The sequence below is a fragment of the Cherax quadricarinatus genome, chromosome 85 (assembly GCF_038502225.1).
Source record: "Cherax quadricarinatus isolate ZL_2023a chromosome 85, ASM3850222v1, whole genome shotgun sequence".
Taxonomy (NCBI): domain Eukaryota; kingdom Metazoa; phylum Arthropoda; class Malacostraca; order Decapoda; family Parastacidae; genus Cherax; species Cherax quadricarinatus.
The window spans coordinates 11,295,249-11,313,207 of NC_091376.1; the positions used below are offsets into that span (position 1 = coordinate 11,295,249).

The following is a 17,959-nucleotide window of genomic DNA, read 5'->3' on the forward strand; positions in this document are numbered from 1 at the left end:
AAAAAGTATTCATTCTTTAGGGGTAACCAGCTCACTGTACATTATACAAGAAAAGAAACCGTCTACAATGTTGTTTTGGTAATGGTTATCTCTGAGACATCAGTGGCGCAGGGTATTTTGGGATATTACTGTAGTGCCATCTTCTGCCTTCCTGAGACCATCACCAGTGTAGCCAGCCCTGAGTCATGACTCCTGCATCACCATCAGTGTAGCCAGCCCTGAGTCATGACTCCTGCATCATCGTCACCCCCACCAGTGTCCACCTCATCTCCCTGTTCTTGCTACTACTGTCCCGCCTCTCCAGTGACCTAGTACAGTATATCCCTAGGGAGTTTCTATATCCTGACATATGGTTTTAGGGAAAAGCTCTAATTTCTTGTTCTTTGAATCAAACTTAATTACTGCCCAGTCACCGCTCTCTGTATGACCCTTACGGGTCCCTATAAATATGAAATAATAATTTCATTTAGCTTCGTACTATCTTAATGGTTCACTCGGTTGCTCATCTTCTATGTTCCCACAACCTTGACCAGTCTGTTTTGAACAACCTAACCTTCTCTAACTTGTATCTACTGAGTATTTTCTATATTGTGATCATATCTTCTCATGATCTATGGTGCTCGGATACAATAGATAATATTCGTCCCTCGCAGGTTTTTGTCAGGGACAAATTGGTGTACCAGATTACTGATTGTAGACGAGGCTTATATGTGTAGAAACTTCTTAAAACAGTACTAATGTTGGCAACTGATATTAACCACCAGACCGAATTACTATATAACCTCAAAATTCAGTATATACAAAGATTTCAGCAAACACGAAATCCACTTTTCCTTATTTACAGCAGAGTGAACGATGTATGGAAAAAGAAAACTGTACTTAGAAAATATCTGTCTTTTTTTCATATCTGAACCCCAATGACCTGAAGTAGGAGGAGGGCATCACTGCACATCACAGGACAAGACGTGACTACTGCACATCACAGGACAACAAGGTGTGACTACTGCACATTGCAGGATAACAAGGTGTGACTACTGCACATCGCAGGACAACAAGGTGAGACTACTGCACATCGCAGGACAACAAGGTGTGACTACTGCACATCGCAGGATAACAAGGTGTGACTACTGCACATCGCAGGACAACAAGGTAAGACTACTGCACATCACAGGATAACAAGGTGTGACTAATGCACATCGCAGGGAAACAAGATGTGACTACTACACATCGCAGGATAACAAGGTGTGACTACTGCACATCGCAGGATAAGGTGTGACTACTGCACATCACAGGACAAGATGTGACTACTGCACATCACAGGATAACAAGGTGTGACTACTGCACATCACAGGACAAGATGTGACTACTGCACATCACAGAACAACAAGGTGTGACTACTGCACATCGCAGGATAACAAGGTGTGACTACTGCACATCGCAGGACAAGGTGTGACTACTGCACATCGCAGGATAACAAGGTGTGACTACTGCACATCGCAGGATAACAAGGTGTGACTACTGCACATCGCAGGACAAGGTGTGACTACTGCACATCGCAGGATAACAAGGTGTGACTACTGCACATCACAGGACAAGATGTGACTACTGCACATCACAGAACAAGGTGTGACTACTGCACATCGCAGGATAAGGTGTGACTACTGCACATCGCAGGACAAGGTGTGACTACTGCACATCGCAGGATAACAAGGTGTGACTACTGCACATCACAGGACAAGATGTGACTACTGCACATCACAGAACAAGGTGTGACTACTGCACATCGCAGGATAACAAGGTGTGACTACTGCACATCGCAGGACAAGGTGTGACTACTGCACATCGCAGGATAACAAGGTGTGACTACTGCACATCACAGGACAAGATGTGACTACTGCACATCACAGGATAAGGTGTGACTAATGCACATCACAGGACAAGATGTGACTACTGCACATCGCAGGATAACAAGGTGTGACTACTGCACATCACAGAACATGTGACTACTGCACATCACAGAACAAGATGTGACTACTGCACATCACAGGATAAGGTGTGACTACTGCACATCACAGGATAACAAGATGTGACTACTGCACATCACAGAACAAGATGTGACTACTGCATATCACAGGATAAGGTGTGACTACTGCACATCACAGGATGACAAGATGTGACTACTGCACATCACAGAACAACGAGGTGTGACTACTGCACATCGCAGGATAACAAGGTGTGACTACTGCACATCGCAGGACAACAAGGTGTGACTACTGCACATCACAGGACAACAAGGTGTGACTACTGCACATCGCAGGATAACAAGGTGTGACTACTGCACATCACAGGACAAGATGTGACTACTGCACATCACAGGATAAGGTGTGACTATTGCACATCACAGGATAACAAGGTGTGACTACTGCACATCTCAGGATAACAAGGTGTGACTACTGCACATCGCAGGACAACAAGGTGTGACTACTGCACATCGCAGGACAACAAGGTGTGACTACTGCACATCGCAGGACAACAAGGTGTGACTACTGCACATCACAGGACAAGATGTGACTACTGCACATCACAGGATAAGGTGTGACTATTGCACATCACAGGATAACAAGGTGTGACTACTGCACATCTCAGGATAACAAGGTGTGACTACTGCACATCGCAGGACAAGGTGTGACTACTGCACATCGCAGGATAACAAGGTGTGACTACTGCACATCACAGGACAAGATGTGACTACTGCACATCACAGGATAAGGTGTGACTATTGCACATCACAGGATAACAAGGTGTGACTACTGCACATCTCAGGATAACAAGGTGTGACTACTGCACATCGCAGGGCAACAAGGTGTGACCATCCTTGGACAGAAGTCCACATTATTATTATTATTATGACTGGATACCAAGAGCAACAACGTTCCACTTCTGTAACTAAATAAAACCTGACACATGCACAAGCACCTCCCTCCCTCCCCACTACTGCACACACAAGTACACACCTCACGCATGGATGGCGCGGAAGACGGTGCTTACCGTTATGTAGTGTGCAAACGTGTTCTTCATTTTCCAGAGATAACCACTCACCGAATATTTTCACCAGTATTCTACATTATTATTATTATTATTATTATTACAATCTTGGTAAAGCCTCGAGACTTGGAAGCCATCAGTTTGAACAAAGAGCAAGGTAGCTCAGATTCCTTGAATCAAGAGCTCTTCGTCAGCATCAAGGGGAGCATGCACTAAGAAATGTAACGTTGCACTTGTAACCAAATAATTTTGATACACGCAGTAACTGAAAACAATTTCAACGCCAGGTAATGAAATGAAGATAACAAAAATTGATCCAAGGGAAGAGAAGCTCTCATTCACTGGATCAAGATCCTTCACCGTCATCAAGAGAGCCTTCTTGAAGGGACACTTACTGTTAATCTTACCGTACATCAAGACTAACTACACTTAGATAAGAGTGTTTATACAAATAATGCTTATAAAGTTTATCTTACCTGTACCAGCAGACTCTTTGTAAGAAAAGTTAGTACAGGGAGACTTCATCTTGCATCTACAGTAGCTAATGATCAACTCTCACACTCAATTATCCACGTGCAATTGTTTATATTCTCTAAACTACTTTCTTTTGCAATTATGGCTATATGCAGGTGTAGTACAAGTGAGGTGAGCACCTAACAGAGCAACACCTGCTACTACACCACACCTGGGTACATAGTGCATCCACTAACACCGTGACGTTATATCGGGAAAACTTTCGTACGGTACACAACACTCCAGCAACCCACCCACCTGTACCTGCCTCTATGCAATCCAGCCTCACAGGCAGCCAGCCTCACAGCTAGCCAGCCTCACAGCCAGCCAGCCTCACAGCCAGCCAGCCTCACAGCCAGCCAGCCTCACAGCCAGCCAACCTCACAGCCAGCCAGCCTCACAGCCAGCCAGCCAGCCAGCCAGCCAGCCTCACAGCCAGCCAGCCTCACAGCTAGCCAACCTCACAGCCAGCCAGCCTCACAGCCAGCCAACCTCACAGCCAGCCAGCCTCACAGTCAGCCAGCCAGCCTCACAGTCAGCCAGCCAGCCTCACAGTCAGCCAGCCAGCCTCACAGTCAGCCAGCCAGCCTCACAGCCAGCCAGCCTCACAGCCAGCCAGCCTCACAGCCAGCCAGCCAGCCTCACAGCCAGCCAGCCTCACAGCCAGCCAGCCTCACAGCCAGCCAACCTCACAGCCAGCCAGCCAGCCAGCCTCACAGCCAGCCAGCCAACTTCACAGCCATCCAACCTCACAACCAGCCAGCCAGCCAGCCTCACTCCCAGCCAGCCAGCCAGCCAGCCAGTCAGCCAGCCCTTCACCCCTTCACCACCACACCCAGCCAGCTAGCCAGCCCTTCACCACCACACCCAGCCAGCTAGCCAGTCCTTCACCACCACACCCAGCCAGCTAGCCAGTCCTTCACCACCACACCCAGCCAGCTAGCCAGCCCTTCACCACCACACCCAGCCAGCTAGCCAGCCCTTCACCACCACACACCCAGCCAGCCAGCCAACTTCACAGCCAGCCAACCCCACAGCCTGCCAGCCTCACAGCCAGCCAGCCAGCCTCACAGCCAGCCAGCCAGCCTCACTCCAAGCCAGCCATCCAGCCAGCCCTTCATCACCACACCCAGCCAGCTAGCCAGTCCTTCACCACCACACCCAGCCAGCTAGCCAGTCCTTCACCACCACACCCAGACAGCTAGCCAGCCCTTCACCACCACACCCAGCCAGCTAGCCAGCCCTTCACCACCACACCCAGCCAGCTAGCCAGTCCTTCACCACCACACCCAGCCAGCTAGCCAGCCCTTCATCACCACACCCAGCCAGCTAGCCAGTCCTTCACCACCACACCCAGCCAGCTAGCCAGCCCTTCACCACCACACCCAGCCAGCTAGCCAGCCCTTCACCACCACACCCAGCCAGCTAGCCAGTCCTTCACCACCACACCCAGCCAGCTAGCCAGTCCTTCACCACCACACCCAGCCAGCTAGCCAGCCCTTCATCACCACACCCAGCCAGCTAGCCAGTCCTTCACCACCACACCCAGCCAGCCCTTCACCACCACACCCAGCCAGCTAGCCAGCCCTTCACCACCATACACCCAGCCAGCTAGCCAGTCCTTCACCACCACACCCAGCCAGTCCTTCACCACCACACCCAGCCAGGCAGTCCTTCACCACCACACTGGAAGACGCTCAAACCCTCCTTATAATGCATAAACAAGTAATGCAAATCAAGCCTATCTTTAGATTTCCTAACCAATACACTAAACATCAATAAGGTCCATCACTCTGCACATGTAAAAACTTTATGGGAATTACCAACTCTCGTAAAGAGAATCTGATGTCTTCGTCTAGAGTTCAGGCAGTTGTTCCTGATGAGCCTAGCAGTGGTGCTTACGTTAGACTATGTGCTGCTAACACAGTCTGACTGATCACTCCAACAAGGCCTGATACACGATAAGACTACAACATCGTCAACAGCTTTATAAAAGGGACATTACGGTTAAGCAGGTCAAACTTAACACTAGACTACAAGTATTGAAACAAGACATTAACATGCTCCACACAAGCAAATAAAACAGCACTTAACCACCTGATACGAATGCCTAAAAATATCTATTAGAAAATCTAAGATTTTTCAAACGCTGTGATTCGAGAAATATATTAACGTAGCCCATTAAGTCCAGTCCGTCCTTTACCTATCTTACCTATCCGAGATCTGAGTCGAGCCTGACTCTTCCGCTCCCCCAGGCACTGTATGCCCCTACAGGTTTAGCCCCCCAATGAAACAAAAAATATCCCTGTATCCCATAATCCCAGCCTCCTCTACCTAAATGAACACAAGAAAATAGTGCAGGAAGTCATAAAATCCAAATGCAGCAAAATATACAAATGTGTGTATGTGTCTGAATGCATGTACATATGTAATTTTTTGTGAATGTATGCCTTTGTGTATGCAGGGGGTCCATTCACAGCTCCTGGCCCGGCCTCTTCGTTGGTCGCTATTAGGTCCACACACTCCCTGTTCCAACAGTTTTATCGTACCTCCTCTTAAAGCTATGTATGGATCCAGCCTCCGGTACATCACTCACCAGATTGTTCCACTTCCTGAAGATTCTGGCTGAAGAAATACTTCCTAGCATCCCTGTGACTCATCTGAGTTTTCAGTTTCCAGTTCTGACGTGTGTATGAATGTATGTACAGCTTTGTCTACGTATGTATGTGGGTACGTATGTACATAACTAGGTTCGCATAGTGGCAAATTTGCATGTACACAGACTGCTGATCGTGTGTGTGGCAGGGTAGTGGCTGGCAGGTGGACACGCACTAACTGTCGTACACCCACACTAACTACCCACACTGTATAATTCACAAGTATCTTACCTATCTACTGCTGGCTAGAATTGACATAATTACGCAAAAATTATTCAAATAAGATGATAAATGCTGCATGACGCTGAGTAACGTTAGGTACATTGAAAAGACGCACTGCAAAAGAAACATTCATTAGGACAACGTTCCACTCTGCCTAGAACTTTTATTAAGTAGCAACGTGAAGCTTTATACAGCGAAAGGTTGTCCCAATAAAAGCGCTATACAGCGAAACGTTGTCCCAATAAAAGTGCTATACAACGAAAGGTTGTCCCAATAAAAGCGCTATACAACGAAAGGTTGTCCCAATAAAAGTGCTATACAGCGAAAGGTTGTCCCAATAAAAGCGCTATACAGCAAAAGGTTGTCCCAATAAAAGCGCTATACAGCGAAAGGTTGTCCCAATAAAAGCGCTATATAGCGAAAGGTTGTCCCAATAAAAGCGCTATATAACGAAAGGTTGTCCCAATAAAAGCGCTATATAACGAAAGGTTGTCCCAATAAAAGCGCTATATAACGAAAGGTTGTCCCAATAAAAGCGCTATATAACGAAAGGTTGTCCCAATAAAAGCGCTATATAACGAAAGGTTGTCCCAATAAAAGCGCTATACAGCGAAAGGTTGTCCCAATAAAAGCGCTATACAGCGAAAGGTTGTCCCAATAAAAGCGCTATACAGCGAAAGGTTGTCCCAATAAAAGCGCTATACAGCGAAACGTTGTCCCAATAAAAGTGCTATACAACGAAAGGTTGTCCCAATAAAAGCGCTATACAACGAAAGGTTGTCCCAATAAAAGTGCTATACAGCGAAAGGTTGTCCCAATAAAAGCGCTATACAGCAAAAGGTTGTCCCAATAAAAGCGCTATACAGCGAAAGGTTGTCCCAATAAAAGCGCTATATAGCGAAAGGTTGTCCCAATAAAAGCGCTATATAACGAAAGGTTGTCCCAATAAAAGCGCTATATAACGAAAGGTTGTCCCAATAAAAGCGCTATATAACGAAAGGTTGTCCCAATAAAAGCGCTATATAACGAAAGGTTGTCCCAATAAAAGCGCTATATAACGAAAGGTTGTCCCAATAAAAGCGCTATACAGCGAAAGGTTGTCCCAATAAAAGCGCTATACAGCGAAAGGTTGTCCCAATAAAAGCGCTATACAGCGAAAGGTTGTCCCAATAAAAGCGCTATACAGCGAAACGTTGTCCCAATAAAAGTGCTATACAACGAAAGGTTGTCCCAATAAAAGCGCTATACAACGAAAGGTTGTCCCAATAAAAGTGCTATACAGCGAAAGGTTGTCCCAATAAAAGCGCTATACAGCAAAAGGTTGTCCCAATAAAAGCGCTATACAGCGAAAGGTTGTCCCAATAAAAGCGCTATATAGCGAAAGGTTGTCCCAATAAAAGCGCTATATAACGAAAGGTTGTCCCAATAAAAGCGCTATATAACGAAAGGTTGTCCCAATAAAAGCGCTATATAACGAAAGGTTGTCCCAATAAAAGCGCTATATAACGAAAGGTTGTCCCAATAAAAGCGCTATATAACGAAAGGTTGTCCCAATAAAAGCGCTATACAGCGAAAGGTTGTCCCAATAAAAGCGCTATACAGCGAAAGGTTGTCCCAATAAAAGCGCTATACAGCGAAAGGTTGTCCCAATAAAAGCGCTATACAGCGAAAGGTTGTCCCAATAAAAGCGCTATACAGCGAAAGGTTGTCCCAATAAAAGCGCTATACAACGAAAGGTTGTCCCAATAAAAGCGCTATACAACGAAAGGTTGTCCCAATAAAAGCGCTATACAGCGAAAGGTTGTCCCAATAAAAGCGCTATATAGCGAAAGGTTGTCCCAATAAAAGCGCTATACAGCGAAAGGTTGTCCCAATAAAAGCGCTATATAGCGAAAGGTTGTCCCAATAAAAGCGCTATACAACGAAAGGTTGTCCCAATAAAAGCGCTATATAACGAAAGGTTGTCCCAATAAAAGCGCTATACAGCGAAAGGTTGTCCCAATAAAAGCGCTATACAACGAAAGGTTGTCCCAATAAAAGCGCTATACAGCGAAAGGTTGTCCCAATAAAAGCGCTATACAACGAAAGGTTGTCCCAATAAAAGCGCGTTTAACAACTTTTCTTCACTACTGTCGACACCTGGATCAAAGTAACTCACCCATGACATCACCAACTGTTACTTTTACACCTTTGATGAGCTAATTTTTTTTTTTTACTCCCAGAGACCGGCCAAAGTCCAGGCTCGTCCGGTGTTTGTCCGAAATGCTCAGGCATGCTACTGGCTCTCTTTTTATTTAACATTTTATAAAATGTAAATTACACATTGTAACCTTTGCTAAGAAATAAAAATTTACATTTGGTCAACTAGGTTGTTGCTGCTGGTGGTCCGCTAACCCACTGATACTTTCCCAGATGGATTACAAGGATAAGATAAGATTTTGTTCGGATTTTTAACCCTGGAGGGTTAGCCATCCAGGATACCCCAAGAAAGTCATTGTGGTCCTGAATCTGTACCCCAGGATGCGACCCACACCAGTTGACTAACACCCAGGTACCTACTTGCTAGGTAAACAGGACAACGGGTGTAAGGAAACGCGTCCATTGTTTTCATCCTGCCGGGAATCGAACCCGGACCCCTCAGCGTGTGAAGCGAGAGCTTTGCCAGCCAGGCCACGGAGCCCCAAATACATTTTCCCATGCCGGGAATCGAACCCGGGCCTCGCGGGTGAAAGTTGCGTATCCATGGCATTTGATACGGTTTATATAAGCCAATGTTTCCTATCCCAGTCACAACTACAAAAGTACCTCTATGATGCTCCTTTTTCCCGTACTTAACAGACGGAGGATCGAAGCTTCACTACTACTTATGCTAAACAGGTTAGCGCGTCAATTACAATGTCCCAGACAGAATATTTTTATATAAAGAATTAATACTGATCTTATGACTAACTGGAAAATGGTATTCCGTTTAATTACGAATGAGTCGACTTCTTCCATATTCCTCAAGAAGGAATACCGGTGAAGAGCTTTCATTTAAGGAACTGCTGCTACTCTTCCCTTCCTCGGACCAAAGCAAATTGCCTCACTCCTTTTCCCCCTGATGAGTTTAGAGCTTGGCAATACTTGTTAAAGGCAATTAACAAGCTACATTTCAGCTACCTCTAATTCCATTAGGATTGTACTGAAGAAACCTCCATGCTTATTAATCAATGATATTAAATATAATAAAATGATACAATGTATACAAGTTTCAGAGGACATGACAGTTTGTGGCATGGTTGTAAGAATGGTTGGCAGCGAGACTCAACCTGCCGAATTTGGGACGAGTGGAGCCTCGTGCAATATTAATGAGGCAGTTTTTTTTTATTTCTTACAAGGCTGGATGGACTGTGTACCTCACTGAGAGAACGTAATATTGCTACCTTGTGTCGAGCAATTTAATCTGGAGCTGGGCAATAAACCAAGAGTGTAGGCGACCTGTGGGCAGGCTTTATAATTGTTACTGTGCTGAGGTGGTAGTAATGCTGGTAGTGTTGCAGATGGTACGTAGGTGGTAGTGATGATGCAGGTGGTGGTGGTGCTGGTAGTTGTAGATGGTACATAGGTGGTAGTAATGCAGGCGGTAGTGGTGATGCAGGTAGTGTTGTAAATGGTACGTAGGTGGTAGTGTGCAGGTGGTGGTGGTGCAGGTAGTGTTTTAGATGGTACATAGGTGGTAGTAGTGATGCAGGTAGTGTTGTAGATGGTACGTAGGTGGTAGTGATGCAGGTAACAGCAGTGATGTAGGTGGTAGTGATGCAGGTAACAGCAGTGATGTAGGTGGTAGTGATGCAGGTAACAGCAGTGATGTAGGTGGTGGTGGTGCACGTAGTGTTGTAGATGGTACGTAGGTGGTAGTGGTGATGCAGGTAGTGTTGTAGATGGTATGTAGGTGGTAGTGATCCAGGTGGTGGTGGTGAGGTAGTGTTGTAGGTGGTAAAGATGCAAGTGGTAGTGGTGGTGATGCAGGTGGAGGTACTGGTAGTGCAGGTAGTGGCAGTGGTGATGCAGGTGGAGGTACTTGTGGTGTAGGTGGTAATAGTATTACTGGTGGTGCAGGTGGTGGTACTGGTAGCATAAGTGGTATTATACTAGTGGTGCAGGTGGTGGTAGTGATGGCAAAGCCAGTGGAGGTACCGGTGGTATAGGTGGCAGTAGTGGTACCGGTGGTATAGGTGGCAGTAGTGGTACCGGTGGTATAGGTGGCAGTAGTGGTACTGGTGGTATAGGTGGCAGTAGTGGTACTGGTGGTATAGGTGGCAGTAGTGGTACTGGTGGTATAGGTGGCAGTAGTGGTACTGGCGGTATAGGTGGCAGTAGTGGTACTGGTGGTATAGGTGGCAGTAGTGGTACTGGTGGTGTTAATGATGATACTACTAGCACTAATTATCAATGTCTACCTTATCACAAACTCTTATAAATAAATAAATAAATATATTATATATATATATATATATATATATATATATATATCCTAGGTAGTAGGTTGGTAGACAGCAACCGCCCAGGGAGGTACTACCGTCCTGCCAAGTGAGTGTAAAACGTACGCCTGTAATTGTTTTACACGATGGTAGGATTGCTGGTGTTTTTTTTTCTGTCTCATAAACATGCAAGGTTTCAGGTACGTCTTGCTACTTCTGCTTACACTTAGGTCACACTACACATACATGTACAAGCATATGTATACACACCCCTCTGGGTTTTCTTCTATTTTCTTACTAGCTCTTGTTCTTGTTTATTTCCTCTTATCTCCATGGGGAAGTGGAACAGAATTCTTCCTCCGTAAGCTATGCGTGTTGTAAGAGGCGACTAAAATGCCAGGAGCAAGGGGCTAGTAACCCCTTCTCCTGTATATATTACTAAATATGAAGGGAGACACTTTTGTTTTTCCTTTTGGGCCACCCCGCCTCGGTGGGATATGGCTGGTGTGTTGAAAGAAAGAATATATATACATACATATATATATATATACATACATATATATATACATACATACATATATACATACATATATACATACATATATATATATAGTACAAGGTTTTCCATCCCATTTAAAAAAAAAACTCTTACATTTCTGTACATATTGTAAATACCAGCTTGCTCCACTATTTGTTCAACTCCAGCCAGGTGTGCAGGCCATTCTACATCTGTGTTTGTAATAGCAGGGCCCTCCTGTATGTGTAAATTACCCACCAGGATAACCCAAAAAGCGTCAAAGTGACTTATTTCCATTGAGGTCCTTGTAATACTATTTTATTATTTAAACCTTAAAAGTTAAAACAGCTAAGTAACTCAACATGAAGTTGACTCAATGAAAGGTTTGGTGAAATGCTTGCTAGAATACGAGGATAATGTAATAGGTACTGATAGCACCATGCAATAACAGCCATTGATAAAGGTGTTTTAAGTAACTTCAGCTTGAGTACGAGATGTGACAGCTGACGGTAGCCTGATCCTTATAGCAGCATTGGTTTTATTATAAAGTATGGGCGTGTGCAGAGTGGCCTGAGCCAGCAGGTTTAACATGGGCGTTGCCTTGTTAAACTACATGGTGGACAATCTCCAGCCATCTGCTTCAGCTTACCCTCATTATTTGCATTTATTGCTACTATACACTCTCACAACCACTGTACCAGTTTAACATTGCTGAATTAATTATAAAAAATAAACACTATGCCGAGACACAGAGTATATAGGCACAATTTAAAATTGTATTTTATCTGAGAAATGGATTTTATCCACATTTTTAAAGTGAAAAATGAATATTAACAGATACTCAGACAAGTTTGCTAGACAAACTATTCTTTAGAAACAGTGATACAAGTTCTCAGTATACTGTACATTACCACTTTTGTTAACATCAGATGATCAATCAGTTCTTATCTAGCCGTCTGTCTTTCGAGAAGTGCACAAACGTTACACCTCAAGTGAAACAACAACTCAGCATATCCTTCGAAGTGCAAGAACTGCTCTTCCCACCTCCAGGATCTCTACCATTGTCAGGTTTCCCATAATCCTTCTATAAACATTATGTTTCTCACAACCCAAGAGCACATGTCAAACTTCAAAAATTTGTCTACCTTCTCCCAGATTTAACAAGATCAAACATGATGAATTAGACATGAGCAACATCTGGGTATCTTGTAGATGTTTTGCCATCGACTGGTTTTATCAGTACATTACACGGACATAAAATAAAGACATCAGAAATATATACAGCAGTCAGTAGAAAATGAGCTAATCAGTCCCTCAGCCTAGGAGCAGGTGATGAGCACAGCCAAGGTTAGGTAAGGTAAGCTTTGTCAGGAAACAGGACAAGTGTTTCTTGACGCGGGTCACGGTCATATGATGACCTGCAGCTGAAGCTTTTGGTCATCTGACCAAGGCCTTCCACTGGCTTACCGGTCCACTCCTTTAAAAATTATGGTTGTAATTATAACCATTAGAAATACCCCTCAGGGTACATAGCACAGGCAAGAATACTGGTACTCATATACTTGAGTATGACGTGTAGCAAAGGCATTATCATTGGTAGGAAGAACTCCCCAGTAGAAGTAGGTCATGCCCAAGAGTTGGGCCAGAAGTTAGCAAGTAGGTTGTGTCCTCGGTATCAAGATTCCATGATGGTGCTGCATCTGACAAGTTGTATGTCACAGGTATTCAATACTGACAAGATGATGAATTAGACACATGGTAGTTGCAAGAGCAGAGCTATCAGTAGGCTTGTAATGTTATGTCTTCAATGTTCAGTTTGTTATAGATTTTAAAGTCCCAGATAATGTCCCACACACTACGCTACTTTCTCCTGGACTGTACTCCATTGATTTACCAAGAAGACTGAAGAATTATTTTCTTCTGTTATCACTGCACTGTTGCTTGTACTGTAACTGTAAACTGTACTCTTGTTCTCCTTGTTGGTGATGATACGATACCCCACTTTTCTTCCTCTCTGTTTTAGGGTATAAACTTTAATGTGATTATTATATACCCTCTCTTTTTCCTGTTACATTTCCTGTGACTTTAATTTTTAGTTATAATTCAAATTTCAAAACTGTGTGCATTTGTATACTTTTGTACTGCATTTTACATAACATATTTTTACAAGCATATAGATGCACACAGTGTCTCAATAAGGTTTAGTACTCACCATAAGAAATGTCATTAGATGATTGAGCCTTCCTGAGTTCATAGTCAGGGGTGGCAAGATTGACGAGAGAGGTTGTGCGCTCAAGCTGCTCCCGACTATCAGTTTGCTACACAAGAAAAGAAAAATTATACAAAAATTTCTGCATAAAATTATAATACATTTTATATAGAACTCAAACATCACTTCCCTTTCATTTTAACAAGGAGTGGAATAGGCTGCCAAGTACAGTGCCTGGAAAAAATAGTCTCGACTTCCCCTTTATTATTACGAAATTAAAAAACAACAAACATTATGGAATTATTTTTTTTATTTTATTATCACACTGGCCGATTCCCACCAAGGCAGGGTGGCCCGAAAAAGAAAAACTTTCACCATCATTCACTCCATCACTGTCTTGCCAGAAGGGTGCTTTACACTACAGTTTTTAAACTGCAACATTAACACCCCTCCTTCAGAGTGCAGGCACTGTACTTCCCATCTCCAGGACTCAAGTCCGGCCTGCCGGTTTCCCTGAACTCCTTCATAAATGTTACTTTGCTCACACTCCAACAGCACGTCAAGTATTAAAAACCATTTGTCTCCATTCACTCCTATCAAACACGCTCACGCATGCCTGCTGGAAGTCCAAGCCCCTCGCACACAAAACCTCCTTTACCCCCTCCCTCCAACCTTTCCTAGGCCGACCCCTACCCCGCCTTCCTTCCACTACAGACTGATACACTCTTGAAGTTATTCTGTTTCGCTCCATTCTCTCTACATGTCTGAACCACCTCAACAACCCTTCCTCAGCCCTCTGGACAACAGTTTTGGTAATCCCGCACCTCCTCCTAACTTCCAAACTACGAATTCTCTGCATTATATTCACACCACACATTGCCCTCAGACATGACATCTCCACTGCCTCCAGCCTTCTCCTCGCTGCAACATTCATCACCCATGCTTCACACCCATATAAGAGCGTTGGTAAAACTATACTCTCATACATTCCCCTCTTTGCCTCCAAGGACAAAGTTCTTTGTCTCCACAGACTCCTAAGTGCACCACTCACCCTTTTCCCCTCATCAATTTTATGATTCACCTCATCTTTCATAGACCCATCCGCTGACATGTCCACTCCCAAATATCTGAATACATTCACCTCCTCCATACTCTCTCCCTCCAATCTGATATCCAATCTTTCATCACCTAATCTTTTTGTTATCCTCATAACCTTACTCTTTCCTGTATTCACTTTCAATTTTCTTCTTTTGCACACCCTACCAAATTCATCCACCAATCTCTGCAACTTCTCTTCAGAATCTCCCAAGAGCACAGTATCATCAGCAAAGAGCAACTGTGACAACTCCCACTTTATGTGTGATTCTTTATCTTTTAACTCCACGCCTCTTGCCAAGACCCTCCCATTTACTTCTCTTACAACCCCATCTATAAATATATTAAACAACCACGGTGACATCACACATCCTTGTCTAAGGCCTACTTTTACTGGGAAATAATCTCCCTCTTTCCTACATACTCTAACTTGAGCCTCACTATCCTTGTAAAAACTCTTCACTGCTTTCAGTAACCTACCTCCTGCACCATACACCTGCAACATCTGCCAATAAAAACAAATATTTTGGCTTTGATGACTATTTGAAGCTGTATGGGAATTACTTTCACTCAGAATCCTGAAGTTATCACTGGGTACGTGGTTGACCCAAATATTTTTTATTTTCTTCAGGCACTACAGCAATGAAATGTAGCAGGATTCCATCTTCTTTTACATTATATTCCAGATATATTCTCAATATAATTGAGGTCTGAACTATTTCCTGGCCACTAAAAACCTCAATATTTTTCTAAGCAAGCCACTTGGTTACTTTCCTGGCTTTGTGACAGAGGGCTCCATCATGTCTAAAGGTGGTGCAGCCTCCATTATACTGCATATTTAATGATATTCTTCATCTGTAGTATGTGTGACCTCTCAGAATGCCTTCATACAGCAGTGAGATAAAGTGTTCCTGCTGCATTGCTCTATCCCCTAGTGCCCAGAATTTGGAGCTGTATTAAATGCAGTGTAATTTTGTGCCAAGTGAATAAATATGGGTGTTCAAAGGTGAGGGAAAAAAGCCTGTATGTTGGCTTGGTGACAAGAAAAGTTCCTGAAGTAAATCTGCCACTGTACTGGACAAGCAAAGTCCAGTGTAATGGTTGTGCTTGCAATCATCTTGGATGACCAAAGAAGACATCTGAACACACAAATAATATTCTGCACAGGAAGCTAGGTAGAAATATGTATACATATGACTGCATTACAGCTAAAAGAAATACATCCTGAACTCCTGGATGATCCTTAATTCAGTGCATCCATCAACACCTGTAAAAGAGACCTCTGCCTACCAAGTTGTAGTGCTGCAAGGAAACCCCTACTCACATCCCATATGAAGAAGGAACACCTGCAGTTTGCCAGATTATTATTATAATCAAAAAGAAGCGCTAAGCCACAAGGGCTATACAGCGCTGCAGGGTAGGGAAGGAAGCGAGGGTATTGGGTGGCAGAAGGGAGGAGGGATGATCAGTAGGTCACAGAAAACAGCAAGGCAGGGGATAGTACAGGGGTAGAGGGTAGCAAGAGATTGAAGTAGAAAGGGCTGAAGGTATCAGAATTTGTGAAGTCAGTCAGTTGTTGTCAAAAAGTCAATGAGAGAGTCCGGATGAAAGGTGGGTCCATCAGCGAGAAGGGAAGGTAAAGAGAGAGCAGCGGAGCGAAGACGACGACGGAGGTAAATTCTGCGTGCTCGTTGATAAAGTGGGCAGTCCAACAGAATGTGGCTGACTGATAATTGAGCTTGGCAATTCTCACAGAGAGGAGCAGGGCGCCTCTCCATGAGATATCCATGAGTAAGACGAGTATGGCCAATGCGAAGACGGGAGAGAGTAGTCTCCCAACCTCGACACTGGTGATAAGAAGACGGCCAGTAACCTATACTCGGTTTAATAGACTGAAGTTTGTTGCCGAGCATAGTAGACCAACATTGTTGCCAACGGGTGTGAAGGTGGGAAGATATTGCAGCAAAATAGTCCATAAATGGAATACCTCTATATGAAACTGGTAGGTCATGTACTGCTGACCGCGCAGCAGTGTCTGCCTGTTCATTGCCCTGTACGTCTACATGACCAGGGACCCAACAAAAAACAATATCTTTATGCTTGGTAAAGATGCGGCGTAGCCAAAGTTGGATACGGAGGACTAAGGGATGAGGTGTATCAAATTTCTGTATAGCCTGTAAAGCACTAAGGGAGTCTGAGACAACCACAAATGATGACACAGGCATAGATGCAATACGGATAAGTGCTGCAAGGATGGCATACAATTCAGCAGTAAAAATACTAGCCAAAGATAGTAAATGCCCTCGTACGATGCTGTCCGGAAACACTGCTGCGAATCTTATGCCATCAGAAGACTTAGAGCCATCTGTGTACACAGCAATGGCATGAGAATGAGAGTGGAAGTGGTCAAGAAAGAGAGCGGGAAGCAACCGTAAACAGTTGGGCTTTCGAGCAAGGGAGAGAGAAAGAACAGACTCGAACAGCTGGAACTTCCCAGGGGGGTAGGGAAAAGTGAGATGCTACATGAACATAGAAAGGTGGTAACTGAAGAGAAGACAAGAGCGAATGAAGGCGAAAAGAGAAGAGCCGGAGTAAACAGGGGCAGCGAACAAATAAAGAATGTCTACTAATATCAGTGACCATTCTATAAATGGAAGGATTGCAGAGATCATGAGAGCGTACATAGTAGCAAAGGCAATGGGCATCACAGCGATCGGATTAGGATGGAACGTTCGCTTCTGCATAGAGGCTCTCGACAGGGGAAGAGCGAAAAGCACCAAGGCATAAACGTAATCCTTGGTGATGAATGGGGTTAAGGCTAGAGAGAGAGTAGCAAGAGATGCCGCTGAATAGATCTGGTCACCATAATCAAGTTTCGATAAAATGAGGGTGGAATGTAGGCGAAGGAGGGTTCGACGATCAGCTCCCCATGAAAGATGAGCAAGGGTTTTAAGAAGGTTCAGCCAGCTGTGACAAGTTGCCTTCAGAGAGGTAATGTGAGGTTTCCAGGATAACCTACGGTCAAAGAGGAGGCCCAGAAACTTGACTGTATCACGTTCAGGGATACGGGAGCCATAGAGGTACAAAGGATGATCGGAGATGACAGAGAGTCTAGTGAAAGTAATTTGGTGGGTTTTAGTGCTGGAAAATTTAAACCTATGTGTGGTGGCCCAATTGGAAACACGGTCGACTGCATGCTGGAGAGAAACTGTAATGAGGTGACAGTCAGCGCCTGCACAGG

The 17,959-nt window shown here is 44.3% G+C and overlaps 1 protein-coding gene across 11 annotated transcripts in view; it reads right to left on the bottom strand.

Annotated features, from left to right (window-relative positions):
• The window catches only part of LOC128703166 (serine-rich adhesin for platelets-like), a 434,412-nt gene that overhangs the window by 68,321 nt on the left and 348,132 nt on the right, over positions 1 to 17,959 (bottom strand). For all 11 annotated transcript variants that reach the window (XM_070103364.1, XM_070103362.1, XM_070103361.1 and 8 more), the window contains one exon: positions 13,627 to 13,732. In XM_070103364.1, the coding sequence (XP_069959465.1) occupies positions 13,627 to 13,732 (106 nt within the window). The remainder of the gene's footprint in view (positions 1 to 13,626; positions 13,733 to 17,959) is intronic.